This window comes from Loxodonta africana, chromosome 11 (genome assembly GCF_030014295.1).
Source record: "Loxodonta africana isolate mLoxAfr1 chromosome 11, mLoxAfr1.hap2, whole genome shotgun sequence".
Taxonomy (NCBI): Eukaryota; Metazoa; Chordata; class Mammalia; order Proboscidea; family Elephantidae; genus Loxodonta; species Loxodonta africana.
The window spans coordinates 83,032,460-83,053,004 of record NC_087352.1 but is presented as its reverse complement, the minus strand read 5'-3'; the positions used below and the strand labels follow the sequence as shown (position 1 = coordinate 83,053,004).

The following is a 20,545-nucleotide window of genomic DNA, read 5'->3' as shown; positions in this document are numbered from 1 at the left end:
TTTATCTTCTGCAGTTTGTGCATTTTTAGTTATGTTTGATAGTCTGTCTTTGCCATAAATTAGGACTCCTAAGTTTCACATAATAGTAAGCATAAAATGGACAAAGATTAGAAACTAATATGTAAAAATGAGAATTCAGCAAGTATGATGGGATTATAAATAGATTAAAAATTAGAAATTGTTTGCTTTTTAGGTTTCTTTCCATAAAAAAGAAAATTAAATCCTAGATCAAACAATGATAATAATTACAATGTTAACACTTAAAGGAATATTTTGAATAATAATCTTTCTGACTGCAGAGTGGAGAAGAGAATGAAGCGGGGGCAAGGCTGCGGGCATGGAGGGAGCCCAGTTAGGGTAATTCAAGTGAGCACGCTTCAGTTTGAACTAAAACAGTGGCAGTGGGAATGAGAGACCTGAATGGATGCTAGAGACACTACAGATTTATGCCAGGATTGACATGATTTAATGACTGATTTGAAACAGAGGTAAAGAAGAGACGACAGTCAAGGTTGAGTCCTAGTTTTGCGTGTGGAGCAACTGGAAGGAGGTTGGCCAGGCTCACTGAAATAGGGATCACAGAAGAAAAAGCAGCTTTGAAGTTGAGATGATAAGTTTACTTTTGAGCTTGTGGAACATTCAGGTGGAGATAATAGACAGCTGTCTATACAGGTCTGAGGCCAGGAGAGAAATCCAAGTCAAAAATATAGACAAATACAGAAGTCATAAGCATATAGATAGAAAATAAGCCATGAAAGCGAATTTTATCACCCAAGGAATGTATAGACTGAGAAAGAAGCTAAAATGCTTATTACCAGTAAACTGGTCACCATGAGTTTGTCAGAGCAGAACTCAGCTTCATAGGGTTTTTATGGCTGATTTTTCAGAAGTAGGTCACCAGGCGTTTCTTCTTCCCAGTTACCTCTGCATGGACTTGAACCTCCAAATTTGCAGTTACCAGCTGAGTACGTTAACCATTTGTACCATACAGGGACTCCGAAATATTTATCGTCAGTGAGTAAGAAGAATGCATACTCTGTTAAAAAATAAAAGCAAAGAGATTTATTGAAGTTTCAAGACAATTCGAACTGGGAGCACATCTAATCTCATGAAATGAAACCAAATGCTCCAGAACGGCAGAGTCAGAGATGCATATTTATGAGGTAAAAATACAGCGTTCTGATTGGAAGTTGCAAGATTAGGGAAGCGGGATTTGGGATGACTTGAAGCTGGGGCTTTACAGTGATTGTTTGGAAACATGAATGTGGGCTCTTTACAGTGATTTGTTGGGAACACAAATGTGGGCTATTACAATTGGTTAGCTAAAATACATGACTAAGGAAGGTTTTACTGGGTGGTCACAAGGTAATTGTCCTGAGGGCTGCTGAGGGAATTTCTGTTAAGAGTCTTGTGTCTAGATCCTCCCTTAGGAACATTCTTAGTTTAACCACTGAGGAAAACATTTCCTTTGTCATGTACTTAAACCTGTCTAAATGTTTGATGGTTGGAGAGCAAATAAGCAAAAGCTAAGAAGAAGTCCAGGCTCAGATCTGGGCCAATCATTCTGATACAAGTCAGACACAATTCGGGAACATTCATACATTATTCAAAGAAAAAAACCAAACTCACTGCTGTCGAGTTGATTCTGACTCATAGCAACCCCATAGGGTTTCTAAGGCTGTAAATCTCTACGGAAGCACACTGCCTCATCTTTCTCCTACGGAGCCGCTGTTGGTTTCAAACCTTTGACCTTTTGGTTAGCAGCCAATCCCTTTAACCGCTGCACACATTAACTCCTCTTATTTATGTGGAGGATTGCACTAGGCACAGGGGATACAAAGACAAGAAAGATAAAAATTTCTGCCCCAGAGAAGCCAGTCTAGAATGAGAGTGGGATAGAAACAGTTAGAACTCCTGCTGAGAATTTGCATTTCTAACAAGTTCCCAGGGGATGCTAATGCTGCTAGTTAGAGACTATCTTAGTTATTTAGTACTGCTATAAGAGAAATACCACCAACAAATGGCTTTAACAAGCAGAAATTTATTGTCTCACAATTTAGGAGGCCAGAAGTCCAAATTCAGGGTGACAGCTCTAGGGGAAGGCTTTTTCTTTCTGACGGCTGTGGAGAAAGGTCCTGTCTCCTTTTAACATCTGTGGGCCCAGGGTTCCATGGAAGTCTCCATGTGTCTTCGTATGACTCTTCCCCTGGACCTAGGAGTTCTCAGCGCAGGGATCCCAGGCCCAAAAAGGATGTGCTGTGCTCTTGGCTGTTCTTTCTTAGTGGTAGGTGGTCCTTCTCTCTCTGCTCATTTCTCTCTCCTTTTGTCTCTTATAAGGTAAAAACTGATGCGGGGCAAACCCCAGGGGAAGTCCGTTTACATCAGATCTGGGCTATGACCTGAGTAAGGGTGTCAAATCCCACCCTAATCCCCTTTAACATACCCTAATCTTTACTTTTTAGCCACAGGCAAAACCAAAACCTACTACTGAGTCCATTCTGACTCATAGCGACTCTATAGGACAGAGTAGAACCGCCCAATAGGGTTTCCAAGGAGCAGCTGGTGGATTCAAACTGCCGACCTTTTGGTTAGCAGCCCAGCTCTTAAACACTGCACCACCAGGGCTCCTAACCACAGGCAGAGATTAGGATTTACAACACATAGGACAATTAGATCACAAAATTGAGGGCAACCACACAATGCTGGGAATCATGGCCTACCCAAATTGACACATATTTTGGGGGGGGACACAGTTCAATCCATGACGGATCAATTCTGAGAGCCATAAGTAGAACAGTGGTTTTCAAAATTATACATGAAAATCTTGTTATACCTGGGGATCTTGTTAAAATTCTGATTGAGTACATCAGGGGTGGAAATGCAAATTCTCAGCAGGGGTTTGAACCAGAAGAAACCAGTGGAAGTCCTGGGTAGGAGAAAGTCAGAGAAGCACTCTTTCTCATATATTTACTATGTATCAGGTTCTCTATTCTGGTTTTAAGATGAACACAACATAGTTTCAGTCACCAGGAAGTTCACAGTTCAATGGGAGATGACAAGAAAAATAACTTGTATGTTACAGTATAATAAATACTACAGAAAGATGCTATGGGAGTAGAAAGAGAGGCATCTAATTTATGCAGGAGGACCAGGGTAGGTTATTGACTTTTGAAGGCCAAATGGTAATTGAAGACCAAGTAGAGGATGAGTTTTACATGGGGAAGGTCTTTGAAATGACGTGAAACAGTGTATTCAAATACATTAAGGCGAGGGAGAGCTTAGGACATTTGGGAAATGTTATCTACTGTGCCAGTTGTGCAAAGGTTCCAAAACGGAGGTGCCTGAAATGCCTAGGGTGGCTAGCTCAGGTGTAGGCCCAACTCCATTTTGTGACTTCTGCTTCCGCATTCCCAAATGTAAACTTCGTTATAGGCATATGAACTTGGGCCTCTTACTGAGTAGAACCAGCAGACTAACTTCTTCCCATTGATATGCATATGATCTTGGGCCTCTGCCTGGGTGGAACCAGCAGACTGACTCCTTCCCATCCATACGTATATGGCCTTCAGCCTCTGGCTGAGCAGAACAAGCAGACCCTAGCCACCTCTCAACCATCTTGTGACCCCCTTGCAAGCCTGTACTTGCACAATTATGTGAGTATACCCAATCCCCTTAACCCACATATACTCTGTTAACCAATCTCAACCAAAACCCCACTCCAAGATATCACGCCATCCACTTTACTGATTGCTCACTACCAATCAGAATACTGTAAGCTAAATTCCTGATTGAACCATGTCTTAGTTATCTAGTGCTACTGTAACAGAAATACCACAAGTAGATGGCTTTAACAAATAATCTTCCCCTGAGTCTAGGTGCTTCCCAGCACAGGGACCCTAGAACCAAAGGATGCAGTCCACTCCCAGCTCTTCTTTCTTGGTGGCAATGAGGTCCCCTTCCTCTCTGCTTGCTTCTCTCTTTTATAAAAGAGATTAACTCAGGGTACAACCTAATCCTGCAGATTGTGTCTTGCCTTATTAACATCACTGCTTCTAATTCTGCCTCATTAACATCATAGAGGTTAGAATCTACAACACACAGGATAATTACATCAGATCACAAAATGGTAGACAGCCACACAATACTGGGAATCCTGGCCTAGCCAAGTTGATACAAATTTGGGGGGATATGATTAAATCCATAACAAACCCTACAATTATGCCTGTGTGGCTGCAGCTTTTCAGAGCCCGGTTTTCACTTTGTGATAGCCAAAGTGTTCCCGTCTTGAACTACTTTTGCTCTTAATAAATCTCTTTACTTTCATTTTAAACAGAGTATGTGTTCTCCCTCAACAACATACCTGGTATAGCTGGCAGGATTTGAAGGTGTCTTAAATTTGGCAAATCCTAAGGAGTCAAGGACCAGAGCCTAGCGCATAAGCAAGCCCTTTATGCTTATCCACCTCTGCAGTCTCTTGGTAATCGCTTAATGTAACCCCAAAAACCAAACCCAGTGCCGTCAAGTCGATTCTGACTCATAGCAACCCTATAGGACAGAGTAGAACTGCCCCATAGAGTTTCCAAGCAGTGCCTGGCAGATTCAAACTGCCGACCCTTTGGTTAGAAGCCGTAGCACTTAACCACTAAGCCACCAGGGTTTCCTCGCTTAATATAAAAAAAAAAAAAGGCCTCTCAAATCAAGCATCTGCTGTATTGCAAAGAAGGGTCTTTGAAAGATTTATTGTTAACTTTCTCTGTTTACATTTTTTTAGTTTAGGATCTGAACATTTTGGCAAGTCCACTGTTGATGTAAGATTGATATCTCTAGGGACACTTAAGGCTTTTGTGTTCCTTAAAAGTTTGCATTTGTAGGTTACTTAGTAAGATGGGGGATGCCACACCAAAAGATCAAGCAGAGCCCCTTTTGGGGACTCCTGTGGTTTATATGATTAAGCATTATGGCCCTGGTACTGTTTTGTAAGTTAATCAGTGGCATGCATTTATGAAGGAAGATCTAGAGACTCGATGGCCATTGTGGGCCTTGTTTGACCTAGGCAAACTCATTTTTCTACAGAGCAAATTAGAAAATAAAGGGTCAAGATTTTAAAATATTCAATGGGACTCCTATTTTAATTGGTATCTGAAACCAAAAAACCAAAACCCACTGCCATCGAGTTGATTCTGACTCATAGTGACCCTATAGGACAGGGTAGAATTACCCGTATAGTTTCCAAGAAGTGCCTGGTGGATTTGAACTGCTGATGCTTTGGTTAGCAGCCGTAGCACTTAATCACTACACCACCAGGGTATCTAGATACCTCCAAGTTCTGCTGCTGTAACAGAAATAACACAAGAGGATGGCTTTAACAAACAGATTTATTCTCTCACAGTCTAGGAGGCTAGAAATCTGAAATCAGGGTGGTAGCTCCAAGGGAAGGCTTTCTCTCTGTGTCAGCTATGGGGGAAGATCCTTGTCATCAATCTTCCCCTGGTCTAGGAGCTTCTCAGCACAGAGACCCCAGGTCCAAAGGATGCGCTCTGCTACTGGCACTTCTTTCTTGGTGGTACGAGGTCCCTCTCCTTTCTGCTCAATTCCCTCTTTTATATCTCAGAAGAAAGTGACTCAAGATACAACTTAATCCTGTAGATTGAGTACTGCCTCATTAACGTAACTGCCTCTAATCATAGAGGTTAGTATTTACAACACATAAGGTAATCACATCAGACAACAAATTGGTGGACAACCACAATACTGGGAATCTTGGCCTAGCCAAGATGATACACATTTTTGGGGGACACAATTCAATCCGTAACATTCCATCCTTTGGTCCCCCAAAATTCATGTCCTCGCCACATGTAAAATATATTCACCCTATCATTATCATTTTTAAACCCAAAATCTTAACTTCAAGTCCAAATTCCCAAAAAATTCTCTTCTTCTGTGAAATCCAGAATACAGGTTATCTGCTTCCAAAGTACAATGGTGAAACAGGCACAAGGTAGACATTTCCAAATGGGAGAAGTTGGAGGGAAAAAAAGGAATAATGAGCACTAAGCAAGTTGAAGCTAAAGAAAAGTAGAACAAGTCCATGAGAGCCAGTGTATGACCTTAAGTATATTCCACCTGAATTGACAGACCATCTCAAGAATAGATTTGATGCATTGAACCCTAATGACCAAGTTGTGGAATGACATCATACATGAAGAAAACAAGAAGACATTAAAACGACAAGAAACAAAGATCAAAATAGATATCAGAACAGACTCTGAAACTTGCTCTTGAACATAGAGTAACTAAAGCAAAAGGAAAAAATGATGATGTAAAAGAGCTGTACGGGAGATTTTAAAGGGCAGCTCGAGAAGACAAAGTATTATAATGAAATGTGCAAAGACCTAGAATTATAAAACCAAAAGGGAAGAACATGCTCAGCATTTCTCAAGCTGAAAAAAACTAAATAGAAAATTCAACCCTTGAGTTGCAATACTGAAGGACTCTATGGGGAAAATATTAAACAACACAGGAAGCATCATAAGAAGATGGAAGGAATACACAGAGTCAGTGTACCAAAAAAAAAAAAAAAAATTGGTTGACATTCAACATCTCATGAGATAGATCAAGAATTGAAGGAAGAAGTCCAAGCTGCACTGAAGGCATTGGTGAAAAACAAAGCTCCAGGTATTGATGGAATACCAGCTGAGATGTTTCAACAAACAGATACAGTGCTTGAATTGCTCAATTGTCTGTGCCAAGAAATCTGGAAGACAGCTACCTGGCCAACTGACTGGAAGAAATCTATATTTGTGTCCATTCCAAAGAGAAGTGATCCAGCAGAATGCAAAATTATTGGACAAAATCATTAATATCACATACAAGTAAAATTTTGCTGAGGATAATTCAAAAGCAGTTGCAACAGTACACTGACAGAGAACTGCCAGGAATTCAATCCAGATTCGGAAGAGGAAGTGGAATGAGGGATATCATTGCTGATGTCAGGTGGATCTTGGATGAAAGCAGAGTGTCGTCGATTGTATTGTGTCCCTTAAAAATGTGTGTATCAATTGGACTCAGCCATGATTCCCAGTATTGTGTGGTTGTTCTCTATTTTGTGATTATAGTTTTATGTTAAAGAGGATTAGGGTGGAATTATAACACCCTTACTAAGGTCACATCCCTAATCCAATGTAAAGGAGGTTTCCCTGGACTGTGACCTGCACCATCTTTTATCTCTCAAGAGATAAAAGACCTAAATGTTGATATTTTTTAAAGGCTGCCCAGGTAATTCTAGTGGCAGTCAGGGTTAAGAACCACTGTTATAAACTCTGAAACCCTATGGGTATCCCCAGAGCACAGCACAGTGCCTAAAACATTAGTGGGTGATCAATATTGATTGATGAATGAAAGACCTATGTTGTCCTGGACTCCACCAAGCCTAGGGCCATGAAATGGGCCAATGGGGTCACACCTCAGATGATACTTCTCTAGCATGTTCATGAGCACATACTGTGAGCAAGAGTTAAGAGATGAAAGGGAAGCAAGCAGAGAGTGGGGGTCCTCATACCACCAAGAAAGCAATACCAGGGGCAAAGCATGTCCTTTGGACCCGGGGTCCCTACGCAGAAAAGCTCCTAGTCTGGGGGAACATTGATGAGAAGGCCCACAGAGAGAGAAAACCTTCCTCTGGACTTTTAGCCTACTTTACTGTGAGGAAATAAACTTCTCTTTGTTAAAGCTGGGAACCCTGGTGCCGTAGTAGTTAAGTGCTATGGCTGTTAACCAAAGGGCAGCAGTTCAAATCCGCCAGATGCTCCTTGGAAACACTATGGGGCAGTTCTATTTTGTCCTATAGGGTCGCTATGAGTTGGAATTGATGGCACTGGGTGTGACTTTTGTTTTTTTTTTTTGTAAAAGCCATTTACTTGTGGTATTTCTGTTATAGCAGCACTAAATGACTGTTATGGATTGAATTGTGTCCTCCAAAAATATCTGTCCACTTACCTGGGCCATGAGTCCCAGTATTGTGTGATTGTCCACCATTTTATATGATTTCCCTATGTGTTGTAAATCTTACCACTATGATGAAATGAGATGGATTAGTGGTAGTTATATTAATGAGATGTACAAGATTAGATAGTGTCTTAAGCCAATCTCTTTGAGATAGAAAAAAGAGAAGCAAGCAGAGGACTCATACCACCAAGAATGAATAGCAGGAGCACGTGTCCTTTAGACCTGGGATTCCTGCGCTGAGAAGCTCCTCGACCAAGGAAAGATTGATGACAGGGACCTTCCTCCAGTGCCGAGAGAGAGAAAGCCTTCCTCTGGAGCCGGTGCCCTGAATTCAGACTTCTAGACTACTGGAATGTGAGAGAATAAACTTCTCTTTGTAAAAGCCATCCAATTTTGGTATTTCTGTTATGGCAGCACTAGATGACTAAGACAATGACAAGACACAGAGAATACCAGAAAGATGTTTACTTGTGTTTTATTGACTATGCAAAGGCATTTGACTATGTGGATCATTAACAAATTATGGATAATTTTGCAAAGAATGGGAATTCCAGAAAACTTAATTGTGCTCATGAGGAACCTGTACTTAGACCAAGAGGCAGTCATTGGAACAGAACAAGGGGATATCGCATTGTTTAAAAATTAGGAAAGGTGTGCATCAGGGTTGTGTCCCTTCACCATGCTTAATCTGTATTCTGAGCAAATAATCTGAGAAGATGGACTATATGAAGAAAAATGCTGTATTTGGATTGCAGAAAGACTTATTAACAACCTGCAATATGCAGATGACACAACCTTGCTTGCTGAAAATGAAGAGAACTTGAAGCAGTTACTGATGAAGATCAAAGACTGCAGCCTTCAGTACAGATTACGCCTTAACATAAAGAAAACAAAAATCCTCACAACTGTACCAACAAGCAATATCATGATAAATGGAGAAACGACTGAAGTTGTCAAGGATTTCATTTTACTTGGTTCCACAATCAACAACCATGGAATCAGCAGTGAAGAAATCAAACAACCCATTGCATTGGGTAAATCTTCTACAAAAGACCTCTTTAAAGTTTTAAAAAGATGTCACTTTAAGGACTAAGGTGTGCCTGATTCAAGCCATGGTGTTTTCAATTGCCTCATATGCATGCAAAAGCTGGACAATGAATAAGGAAGACTGAAGAAGAACTGATGCCTTTGAATTACAGTGTTGGAGAAGAATATTGAATGTACCATGGACTGCCAGAAGAACAAACAAATCTGTCTTGGAAGAAGTACAGACAGAATGCTCCTCAGAAGCAAAGACACTGAAGATTAAATAACACTGTTCTCTTAATTATCTAGCACTGCTGTAATAGAAATACTACAAATGGGTGGCTTTAACAGAGATTTATCTCTCACAGTCTAGGAGGCTAGAAGTCTGAATTAAGGGTGCCAGCTCCAGGGGAAGGTGCTCTCTCTCTGTTGGCTCTGGGAAATGTCCTTGTTATCAATCTTCCCCTGGGTTTAGAAGTTTTTCAACCCAGGGACCCCAGGTCCAAGGGACGTGCTTTGCTCCCTGCTCTTATTTCTTGGTGCTATAAGGTCTCGATCTTGCCTGCTTAATTCTCTATTTTATCTCAAAAGAAACTGACTCAAGATACAACTTAATCCTGTAGGTTGAGTCTTGCCTCATTAACATAAATGCCTCTAATCCTGCCTCATTAAGATCACCTCGTTGTTAGGTGCTGTCGAGTCGGTTCTGACTTATAGTGACCCTGTGCACAACAGAATGAAACACTGCCTGGTCCTGCGCCATCCTTACGATCGTTGTTTTGCTTGAGCTTATTGTTGCAGCCATTGTGTCAATCCACCTCCTTGAGGGTCTTCCTCTTTTCTGCTAACCCTGTACTTTGCCAAGCATGATGTCCTTCTCCATGGACTGATCCTTCCTGACAGCATGTCCAAAGTATGTAAGATGCAGTCTCACCATCCTTGCTTCTAAGGAGCATCCTGGTTGTACTTCTTCTAAGACAGATTTGTTTGTTTTTTTGGCAGTCTATGGTATATCCTTCGCCAACACCACAATTCAAAGGCATCATTCGGTCTTCCTTATTCATTGTCCAGCTTTCACATGCATGTGATGCGATTGAAAATACCATGGCTGGGGTCAGGCTCATCTTAGTCTTCAAGGTGACATCTTTGCTCTTTAATGCTTTAAAGAGGTCCTTTGCAGCAGATTTGCCCAATGCAATGCGTCTTTTGATTTCTTGACTGCTGCTTCCACGGCTGTTGATTGTGGATCCAAGTAAAATGAAATCCTTGACAACTTCAATCTTTTCTCCGTTTATCATGATGTTGCTCACTGGTCCAGTTGTGAGGATTTTTGTTTTCTTTATGTTGAGGTGCAATCCATACTGAAGGCTGTGGTCTTTGATCTTCATTAGTAAGTGCTTCAAGTCCTCTTCACTTTCAGCAAGCAAGGTTGTGTCATCTGCATAATGCAGGTTCTTAATGAGTTGTCCTCCAATCCTGATGCCCCATTCTTATTCATATAGTCCAGCTTTTCAGATTATTTGCTCAGCATACAGATTGAATAGGTATGGTGAAAGAATACACCCCTGATGCACACCTTTCCTGACTTTAAGCCAATCAGTATCCCCTTGTTCTGTCCGAACAACTGCCTCTTGATCTATGTAAAGGTTCCTCGTGAGCACAATTAAGGGTTCTGGAATTCCCATTCTTTGCAATGGTATCCATAATTTATTATGATCCACACAGTCGAATGCCTTTGCATAGTCAATAAAACATAGGAAGAAGGACCCGGCAGTCTACTTCTCAAAAGCATTAGCCAGTGAAAACCTTATGAATTAAGATCATAGAGGTTGGGATTTATCACACATAAGGTAATTACATAAGATCACAAAATGGTGGCCAACCACACAATGCTGGGAATCATGGTCTATACAAGTTGACACACATTTTTGGGGGACACCAGTCCATTTATAACATAAGCACTCAATAAATATTTTCTAATGAATGAATGACTGGTGGTGGGAAGGAGAGGCTTCTGAGGATATATAACTCAAGAAAATAAGTGCTATGTAGATGTTGCAAATACAAAGTTCTGTGATTGCAGAGCCTTCTAGAAAACAAACTATTATTTATGGAATTTTTGCCTCTTGAACAGTCACCACTTTTTCTACACTTAATATTAAATGACGAGACTTCATTTCACTGACTTTGAATGTTTTATCAGGAGGGACCAACCCCTGGAGGACATCAAGCTTGGTGAAGTAGAGGGTCAGCAAAAAAAGAGGGAGACCATTTCCAAGATGGACTGACACGGTGGCTGGACCAGTAGTCTTGAACATACCTACTATTGTGAGGTTGGCACAGGACTGGGCAACGTTTTATTTTATCATACATAGAGTTGCTGTTAGTTGGGACTGACTCGACAGCAACTAACAACAACAATATTAAAGGAAATGATTACTCACATTATGGGAAAATGATCCATCTTTGTAGTTGAAGGAAGTATTTGTTAATGAGCTTCTCCTTGGCATAGCCCTTCAGGGGGATATTGTGTTTGCCCAGGTTTATGATGTCCAATGAAGTTTCTTGGATATGATGTGAGAGACTGGAGAGTAATCAGCCATACTTACAGATTTCAGTTGTCACTAAGAATACAGAGTTTAAGAAAAAGCTTGTGTTAATTTTTGATTATGCAAATATATGTTCATTTAAGAAAAATTAGGAAATACAGAGAAGCAAAAAGAAAATTATCAGTTATAATGGCTCCAGAGATGTCCTCTATTAACAGTTTGGTGTATACTTTTCTAGATTTTCTTCTGAGTATATAATCTGTCTGCTTATTGGTTTAAAAAGTCTTTTTTGTTTTAATTTACAAAAAATGGAATCATCATTTACATACTGTTTTATAACTTCCTTTTTTCACGTAACAATATATTGTGATCATTTTTCCATGTCAATAATTATATCTCTAAAAGTATAAATTTTAATGGCTGATTAGTATTCCATTGTGTGAATGGATCACGATTTAATTAACTAATCTCCTTTGTTTGAATGGAAACCCTGATGGCGTAGTGGTTAAGTGCTACGGCTGCTAACAAAAGGGTCGGCATCCGCCAGGCGCTCCTTGGAAACTCTGTGGGGCAGTTCTACTCTGTCCTGTAGGGTCCTATGAGTCAGAATTGACTCCGTGGCACTGGTTTTGTTTTTGTTTGTTTGTTTTGAATATTTTGATTATATTCAGTTTTTTCTAGGAGCATTACTTTTTAAAGGTACTCCAAAGTTCATTAATCCTTTAATGGAGGCATCAAAAAATGGAAATTATTAATGAAGTAAAAAAATTTCAGTCATTTAAATAGCATTCTTTTAAGAGTAAATGAATGACAGAGAGTGAAATGTGGCATTGTAGAATGTATTTTGTAGCAGAAAGTATTCAAATGCTCTTTTGTAAAAGTACACAGAGAGTGGCCCTGGCTCAACAGTATAGGAGGGCATGTTTCTGAATTACTTTAAAAGTGAGGTCATAAACATATGAGCCAAATAGTTTCATTTTCTCAGGCAGATTTTTCAGCTGGTCTTACTTCACAGATAAAGCTTCTTCAAGTTCTACAAAGCAGTAAGCTTTGATTCATTTTCTTAAGTTACTTTAGGTACTTGGAAACTCAAAAAGACAATAAGATTTACATTGGTCACCCAATAATTGTACCCCTAACCTTGTGTTTTGTCCAAGTTAAATTTTGTTCTTAGTGTGTGTGTATGAAAAATAGTAAAATATTAGAAATAATAAAGTAAGCCTTTTTGTTCACAGTTTTATTTCATTGTCTGAACTGAGCAGAATGTTTGGACATTTAACATCTTATTCCCTCATTTAAAAAGTAAATGAATAAATATTTTTTCAAGATTTTTAATTTTACAGATATTTTAAACAATAAACATAAAAATCAAATCATTATCTACTCCTCCAATTCTTTTCTTACATAAATAGACAAAATGCATCATCTTGTCCCCTCTCCCCTAGAATCCTGTTTTATTAATAAATTTCTACATGTGCTTGGTGAAGTAGAGGGTCAGTGAAAAAGAGGAAGACTCTTAATGAGACGAATAGACACAGTGGCTGAAAGAGTGGGCTCAAACATAGCAATGATTGTGAGGATGGTGCAGGACTGGGCAGTGCTTTGTTCTGTTGTACATAGGGTCGCCATGCATCGGAATCAACTCAATGGTACCTAACAACAACAAAATATGAAGGAAATTTAAACATAATCATTACTCAACTTCAAATTCAGGATAGTGGTTGTTACCTGCGGTGGGTAGGGAAGAGTATGCTCTTTGAAATTAGTAAAGCTCCTATCAGTGAGATGAATTACAAAGGTAACATAAACAATTATAAGAAACATGTGCAAGTTCACTTTAAAGAGAAAAGTATGGCTGCTCAGCCAAGCCTCTTTGTAGTTTGGTTAATAAATAGACATACTTTAATATAAAGTATGGAGCCCTAGTGACACAGTGGTTAAAAACTCGGCTGTTTATCAAAAGGTTGGCATTCCAGTCCACCAGCCACTCCTTGGAAACCTATAGGGCCTTTCTACCCTGCCCTACAGGATCACTATGAGTCAGAATTGACTGGGTGGCAGTGGGTTTGTTTTTTTTTTTTGTCTTTTAAAAAGCAAGTATAAGGAGCCCTTCTGGCGCAGTGGTTAAAGCACTTGGCTACTAACTGGAAGGCTGGCGGTCAGTCGAACCCACCCGCCACTCCATGGGGGAAAGATGTGGCAGTCTTCTTCCAGAAAGATTTACAGCCTTGGAAACTCTATGGGGCAGTTCTACTCTGTCCTTTAGAGTCACTATGAATAGGAATTGACTGAAAGGCAACCGGTTTGGTTTTTGGTTTTAAAGAAAGCATAGGAGTCCTGGTGCCGTGGTGGTTAAGCACTTGGCTATTAACCAAAAGGTTGGCAGCAGGGGTGGATTAACCAGTAAAGATGGCATGTTCTGTCTTGCTTTGAGCAAGGTATGCACAGTTAATTGTATCTCCTTGCTAACCTGTGATGAGCAATTTCACATGTGTTTTTTTCACATCTTTGGCATGATGGGAGACAGGTGAAATTGTAAATTGTAGATTGGTGGGAAAGCACAATTGTGCCCTGCATACCTTGCTTATTAGGTAATCTGGCCCTGGTTGGCAGTTTGTACCTATCAGCAGCTCTGTGGGAGAAAGATGTGGCAGTTTGCTTCTGTCAAAGATATACAGCCTTAGAAACAATATGGGACAGTTTTATCCTGTCCTATATGATCACTATGGTCAGAAATGACTCAACGGCAATGGGTGGGTTTGGAAAGAAAGTATCGGGTCCTGAGGTGGTGCAAAAGGTTAATGCAATTGGCCACTGACCAAAAAGTTGGTGGTTGGAGTCTACCCACAGGTGCCTGGGAAGAAAGGCCTGCCAATCTGCTTCCAAAAAATCAGCCACTGAAGATCCTTTGGGGCACTGTTCTACACTGACACATGTGGGGTCGCCATGCATTGGAATCAACTTCAGGACAACTGGGTTAATGAAAGTATGTGAGCTGGGGTAAGAGCTATAATAGAAATATAGAAAGGGAGAGCCCTTGAAGCAAACTTTGAACTGTCCTTCCACAAGTATTTATTGAACCCATACCATATGGAAAGAGAAAAACCAAGGCAAAAGTATTTGCCCAGGTAGTAAAGAGCCTATCTGAAAACTAATTCCACTACAACTTTTTGCTTCACTAAAATGTTGCATGGCTCCATTCAATTAATTCATTTAGGAAATATTTATTAAATACCTTTTATGTGCAAGGCATTTTTCCGAGGCAGTGTCGGTATATGATGAGTCAGACATCCGTGGAGTAGTGGAAAGAGATTTACTTTGGCATCATATAAACTACTTTGAATCCCAGCTTCTTCAATAAATTACTCTTAAAATTGCAGTTCTTAAGTCAGTAAAATGAAGTTGTTTAAAAAACAAAAATAAAGAAGGAAACACATCTCTCAGCACAGAAGAGGTAACCAAATAATTTAGTTTTCCTCTTCCTAATTCCACTTGGAGAAGTTTGGTAGAAGTGATTGGGTAAGTATGGAATGGAGGAGGTTGTGACTGATTTGGGTCATGAAGGATGGGTTCTTGATTTGGTCTGGTTTGGGAGTAGAAAATAGCAAAGGTAGCGAAAAGTAAATCCTGTCCATTGGAGTTTACAGGTAAGGAGAAATTTAGGAGCAGTGAATGTTAGGTTGTCCGCCTACCTGCAAAATCCCCTTCAGCATAGTCTTTTCCTAAAAAATACATTATAACAGTAGCCTGACATTGAGGCATCTTCTTTGACTAGATCACTAAGGGGCAAGAATTTTCAAATAGGACTGTAGTATTGATATCATTCATTGGAGCACTGGTGGTGCAGTGGTTAAGAGTTCAGCTGCTAACCAAAAGGTTGGCAGTTCAAATCCACCAGCCACTCCTTGGAAACCCTATGAGGCAGTTCTATTGTGTTCTTTAGGGTCTCTATGAGTCAGAATCCACTGGATGGCAACTTGGGGTTTTTTTTATTTTATTTTATTAATTCAACAAACATTTCTTAATTACTCAATGAATACCTACGATTTCATTTAAGATATAAGTGGTAGAATTTTTGGATGTATGTATCAAAAAGCAGTCTCCTAGAGTTCAAGGAGATAAAATACACAGTTTTATTAAGATTAGAGGGGACTGAGAAGCTATAGCACTACCGAAGAAAGGACTTTCCTTTGTGCAGTTCAATTCTGAAATTATATGAAGATAGGCACATTTTACAGACTATAAATTTATACATAATTCTTAAACATCTTATTCAGTCAATTGTAATGCTAATTTAGAGGCGTTTTAGCGTGAAGCCTGCAGAAAAACACTGACAGCTTATTGTAGTACCCTTCTCCAAAATCAGTCCTCCGCACTTTTTCCCCACAAAGCAGAAGCCTGGGGCAAGTCTAGTCCCAATTTTTCAAGGAACATACAGCCCGGGACACCACGGAGAAAAGCGCGGACGTCGCAGTTTTCCAAACGAACTTAGCCCTTCCCACGTGCTCTGGTTTTGGCAACTCACCCCTTCTCCCTCCGGATTCCGGGGAAGATTCTAACGCTCTCTGGAGTCGTCCTCGTGACGTCACGAACGCGATTCCTCCCCCTGGCCAATTAGATGGTAGGATTCCGGGGGAAGCCCGAAGCGACGGCGGCGGCCAGCGCGCGTGCGCGAGGTCTCCGCGTGGCTATATAAACATGGCTGGTTCGGTCGCGCAGCCGGGCTGTGCCGAGTAAGAGGGGCTCTGGGAGCTCTAGTTTTGAAGTTTCTGGCGGGGGAACCGCGGGCTAAAGTTAGGCTCAGAGGTGGGAGCAGAAGTGACGCCCTTCCGGGAGCCGCGCGGCGGGGCTCAGCTGCAGCGGGAGCGGTGGCTGAGGCGCCGGGCTGAGCCGGCGCACGTGTGAGCGCTGCTGAGGAAGCGGCGAGCGTCCGAGCAGGTGTTACTGCGGGCGTGTCCGCGCGAGTCCGGAGCCGCCCGCTCCTGGGGCAGAAGGTCCAGGACGCGCGGATCCTGCCGCCCAGCCAGAGCCGGCCCCTGACTTCTCTGTCGCGGCCCCTGCGCCTCTCCCTAGCGATGCTGTGGAGCCGGAACTGCACTGGAGTCGGCTGTCGCTTGCAAAGCCTCTCCTCGCCTCTGCTCCCGGATTGGAGGCTCCGCTGCTGCCGCTGAGGCACCTGGGGGGATGCCCGCGGGCCTCTCAGAGCCGGCCGGTGCCGCTCCCCCGGCTGGTGTCAACGTCTCCGGGACCGTGACCATGGCCCCTACCGGGGCTCTGCCGGTCCGGATGGAGAACGCGCCGGTGGCCCTGGGCGCCGCGACCAAGGCTTCTGTCACTGTCTGCATGGGGTCCTCGGCGTCCCAGCCCCTGCGGAAGGCGGCCCCTGTGGGGACCCTGGTGACCAAAGTGGCTTCTGTCAGTGCTGTTCCTCAAGTCAGCGGCGGCCCTAGGCTGCCCGCCCCTCAGATAGTCGCCGCCGCTAAAGCCCCCAACACAACAATCTTGTTGCCTGCTAATATTCAGCTTCCTCCAGGTATGTGGATCAGTCTTTGTAGCCTTACCCACTGGTCCAGCTCGCGGTGACCCGGGAAACGTTCGCAGCCCTGCGAGTCCTTATACTTGCTGGTCGCCCCCCAAACTCAGAACTGTTGAAACCTTTTATAATCTTGACTTTGCAGGGAGTTTGCAGGAAGCAAAACTATTGGGCATTGACTTGGCTTTGCAATTAAAAGAGCCTTTATAAATCCTTACTGTATAATTTCTCTTTTAATAATTTTGGAGTCTTTTCACCCAAGGGACTCGGTACGGTATACCCAGGAGAGCCCTTGAGGTTATTTTAGAGTTTATTGGTTTCATGTGGCGAAAGGACCCGTTTTACATTTCCACACGGTTAGATTACGATGCAAAGAAAAGTGTATTTAAAGGGTTCTTGTGTGTTAAAACTGAAAGAGGATTTGAAATTTAAGCAAGCCAGAATCAACGTACTGCTTTCCAGTCCCAGAAACAAATAATGCACAATTTTCAGATGTGTAACGATTGTAACTCTCACTTGTTCTCAGAGGGAACAAGTGCCAGAGTTGACAGATTAGAGGGATGGGATTATATTTGAAGGAATTGTTATATTCGACTTGATACATGAATACGACAGTTAATCAGTCTTTGATTATTTTTTATCTTAGTGTTTTCTCCCTTAGGCTGTTTTTCAGCAAAGTTTTGCTTTGCGATCATTTACATACTGTAATGATAATTGAATGCTCCTGTTTCTTCCTCACAAAGTCTCTTGAAATTTTGGGGGTGGGGTACATTGTACACTCTTCTTTGACAGGAACTACTCTACTTATATAATTATATATATATATATAATCAACTTTGCTTAACAGTAGTTGAGACTCTGACCTGCAAAGATGGTAAAAAAGTGCAAGTATTGATTTAAAAGATCGCTAAAAAAAAAAAAAAATTTTTTATTCCCTAGCATGATGGCAGGGGCTCTTTTGTAGCTAATGTATTTGGTCATGAATAATTGTGGAAAGATAATGGTCTTCACTTTTTATGAGGTGTCATTTGTTTTGTACAGGGAGGGTCCTTGTGTACACAGTGTGCATACACTTGTTAAGGCTGTGTGCACCGCTGGATACATTATTTGCCAGTTCTAAATTGTCCTACTGCATACACTCTCAGAAGGCAGGAGTGTGTTTGGATGAAATTACCTTCAAAAATATTTAAAAAAAAATTTTTGTCTAGTCATGAAGTTTGTTTAGATAAAAAATTATTTTTTTTTTATTGTGCTTTAGGTGAAAGTCTACAGGACGAATTAGTTTCTCATTAAACAATTAATATACATTGTTTCCTGACATTGGTTGCCAACCCCTTGACTTGACTGTCAACACTCTTCTCCTTCCGGACCTTGGGTTCCCCATTTTCATTCATCCAGCTTTCTTGTCCCCTCCTGCCTTCTCGTCCTTGCCCCGGGGCTGGTGTGCCCATTTAGTCTCATGTACATGTTTGAACTGCATATGTTATTGTTTGTTTTATGGGCCTGTCTAATCTTTGGCTAGAGGGCGAGCCTCAGCAGTGACTTCAGTACTGAGTTAAAAGGGTGTCTGGGGGCCATACTCTTGGGGTTTCCAGTCTCTATCATCTATCAGATCAGCAAGTCTGGTCTTTTTTTGAGAGTTTGAATTTTGTTCTACATTTTTCTTCTGCTCTTTCTGGGGAAAAAATTACTTAGAACTGTCAAGACTGAAAGCTTGCTGCTAAGTGGTAACATAATTTTTTGAGGGCTTATCGTGCTAGATAGTTTTTCTGCATGATTTATATTTTATTTGTTGATTGCCATAGGTAAGTAGCAAATGAGGTCTCTAAGGGTAATTTGTCCAGTGCCTGGCCAGGCAACTCACAGGTATCAGAGGGGATTTTGAAGCCAGATCTCTTAGGTTGGTGCGTGTGTATGTATAATGTGCCTCATTGAGTACTGTTGCTGAAAGGTGATTTAGAGAATTTTAGGCTCTAATCTTTCGTTTTGTATATGAGGAAACCAAGACTCAAACTTGTCTGAGCTAAATAGCAGCAAACTAGGACCACAACCTAAATAGCACTGCACTAAAACATATTGTTATTCATGTTGGAGAAACCTCCATAAAAGAGAGCAGATAAATCACTTTTAGGAATTGTTACTGAGAAGGTGGGCAGGTGCTTTGAGGAACTGCTTTTGGGAATTTCTGCTGATGGGTGACAGAAGAGCATAGTAACTCATTGATATGGTCATTGGGTGCAAGACAGGATAGCCTCATGGACCTTAATGGCAGTTGTTGAGGGATGAAATGGAACACTGATTAAAGTAACTTTTTTTTTTTTTTTAAGGTTCTGAATCTGATGTCCCCTTTCCTTTATGTACTAAGGATTAGTGTTTGGTGCTCAAAAATGCTTAATATTTACATATGTCAGCTCTTGATTTTTCCAAGGTAATGAATAATTATTTGATTTCTCCTTCAGAATTTCCTCTGTGACCAGAACTTGTTTTTAAAAATATATGCAAAAAATACAAATGAGCCATATTTTTCTAGGGACCAAGGGTTGGAGATAAAAGTTTGTGGAGGGGAAGCATTATGAGGAAGGGAAAGGAGTTACAGGCAGTCTCTGGGTTCCGTTCCTAACTGCGTCTTTAAGCCAGATTTGTACGTGAGTTGGAACAGGTGCGTACGGTTTTCATTTAGCCTTGCATGTACTTCAGGGCAGGAAAAAGAGGTGGAGTCTTTTCAGTGGTTTAAAAGCTACACATACAGAAAGCGAAGGCGATTGTGATGGAGGATCTTTGGGAGTAGGGGTTAGTTCAGTCTTTTCAAGGTTGAGGGCAAATTTATATAACCTTGAAGGGCAAGTAGTTGTCCTTGTAAGTCAGCCTGGGGACTACCTGTAGAATGAAGCTCTGAAAATTATTCTAGGATGGAATATTTATAATAATCTCTTCAGTCTTTTGTGTTCTGTCTGTGGTCTTCTACCTCTCGTATCACTTGTTTTAGAGTGATGAGCAAGGAGTTTGATTACTTTTTTATGTCAGTGATAAATTCTGCTTGACAGTCATACTGTACAAAAGTTTGTAAAAGTTAAATTGTGAAACAATTGAGTTCCCTTTTCACCAACTCCATGCTGAGACAGGTATTAAAAATAATCAAAACTGAACAGAATTTGAACATAAGGTTTATTCTCAACAGTTATACGCATGTAACAAAAAAACCAAACCCAGTGCCATCAAGTTGATTATTACTCATAGCGACCCTATAGGACAGAGTAGAACTGCCCTGTGGAGTTTCCAAGAAGCACCTGGTGGATTTGAACTGCCGACCCTTTGGTTAGCAGCCGTAGCACTTGACCCCTACGCCACCAGCATTTCCGTACACATATAGGGTGACCATTTTGGTTCCAGATGAAGCAAATGGCTTGAAAAAGCTTGGTACAATGGGGCTTCT

The 20,545-nt window shown here is 41.2% G+C and overlaps 1 protein-coding gene and 1 long non-coding RNA gene across 2 annotated transcripts in view; one reads left to right on the top strand and one right to left on the bottom strand.

The window, feature by feature from the left end:
• Positions 1 to 435: 435 nt before the first annotated feature.
• LOC135232865 (uncharacterized) lies at positions 436 to 16,479 on the bottom strand. The gene is made up of 3 exons (XR_010323479.1): positions 16,105 to 16,479; positions 11,475 to 11,654; positions 436 to 1,036 (listed from the first exon to the last, which is right to left on the bottom strand). It is a non-coding gene; the product is annotated as an uncharacterized LOC135232865 (long non-coding RNA).
• Positions 16,256 to 20,545, top strand: part of TAF4B (TATA-box binding protein associated factor 4b) — a 144,080-nt gene continuing 139,790 nt past the window's right edge. The window contains exon 1 of the mRNA XM_003406347.4: positions 16,256 to 17,112. Coding sequence (XP_003406395.2) covers positions 16,764 to 17,112 — 349 coding nt within the window. The 5' untranslated portion in view covers positions 16,256 to 16,763. The remainder of the gene's footprint in view (positions 17,113 to 20,545) is intronic.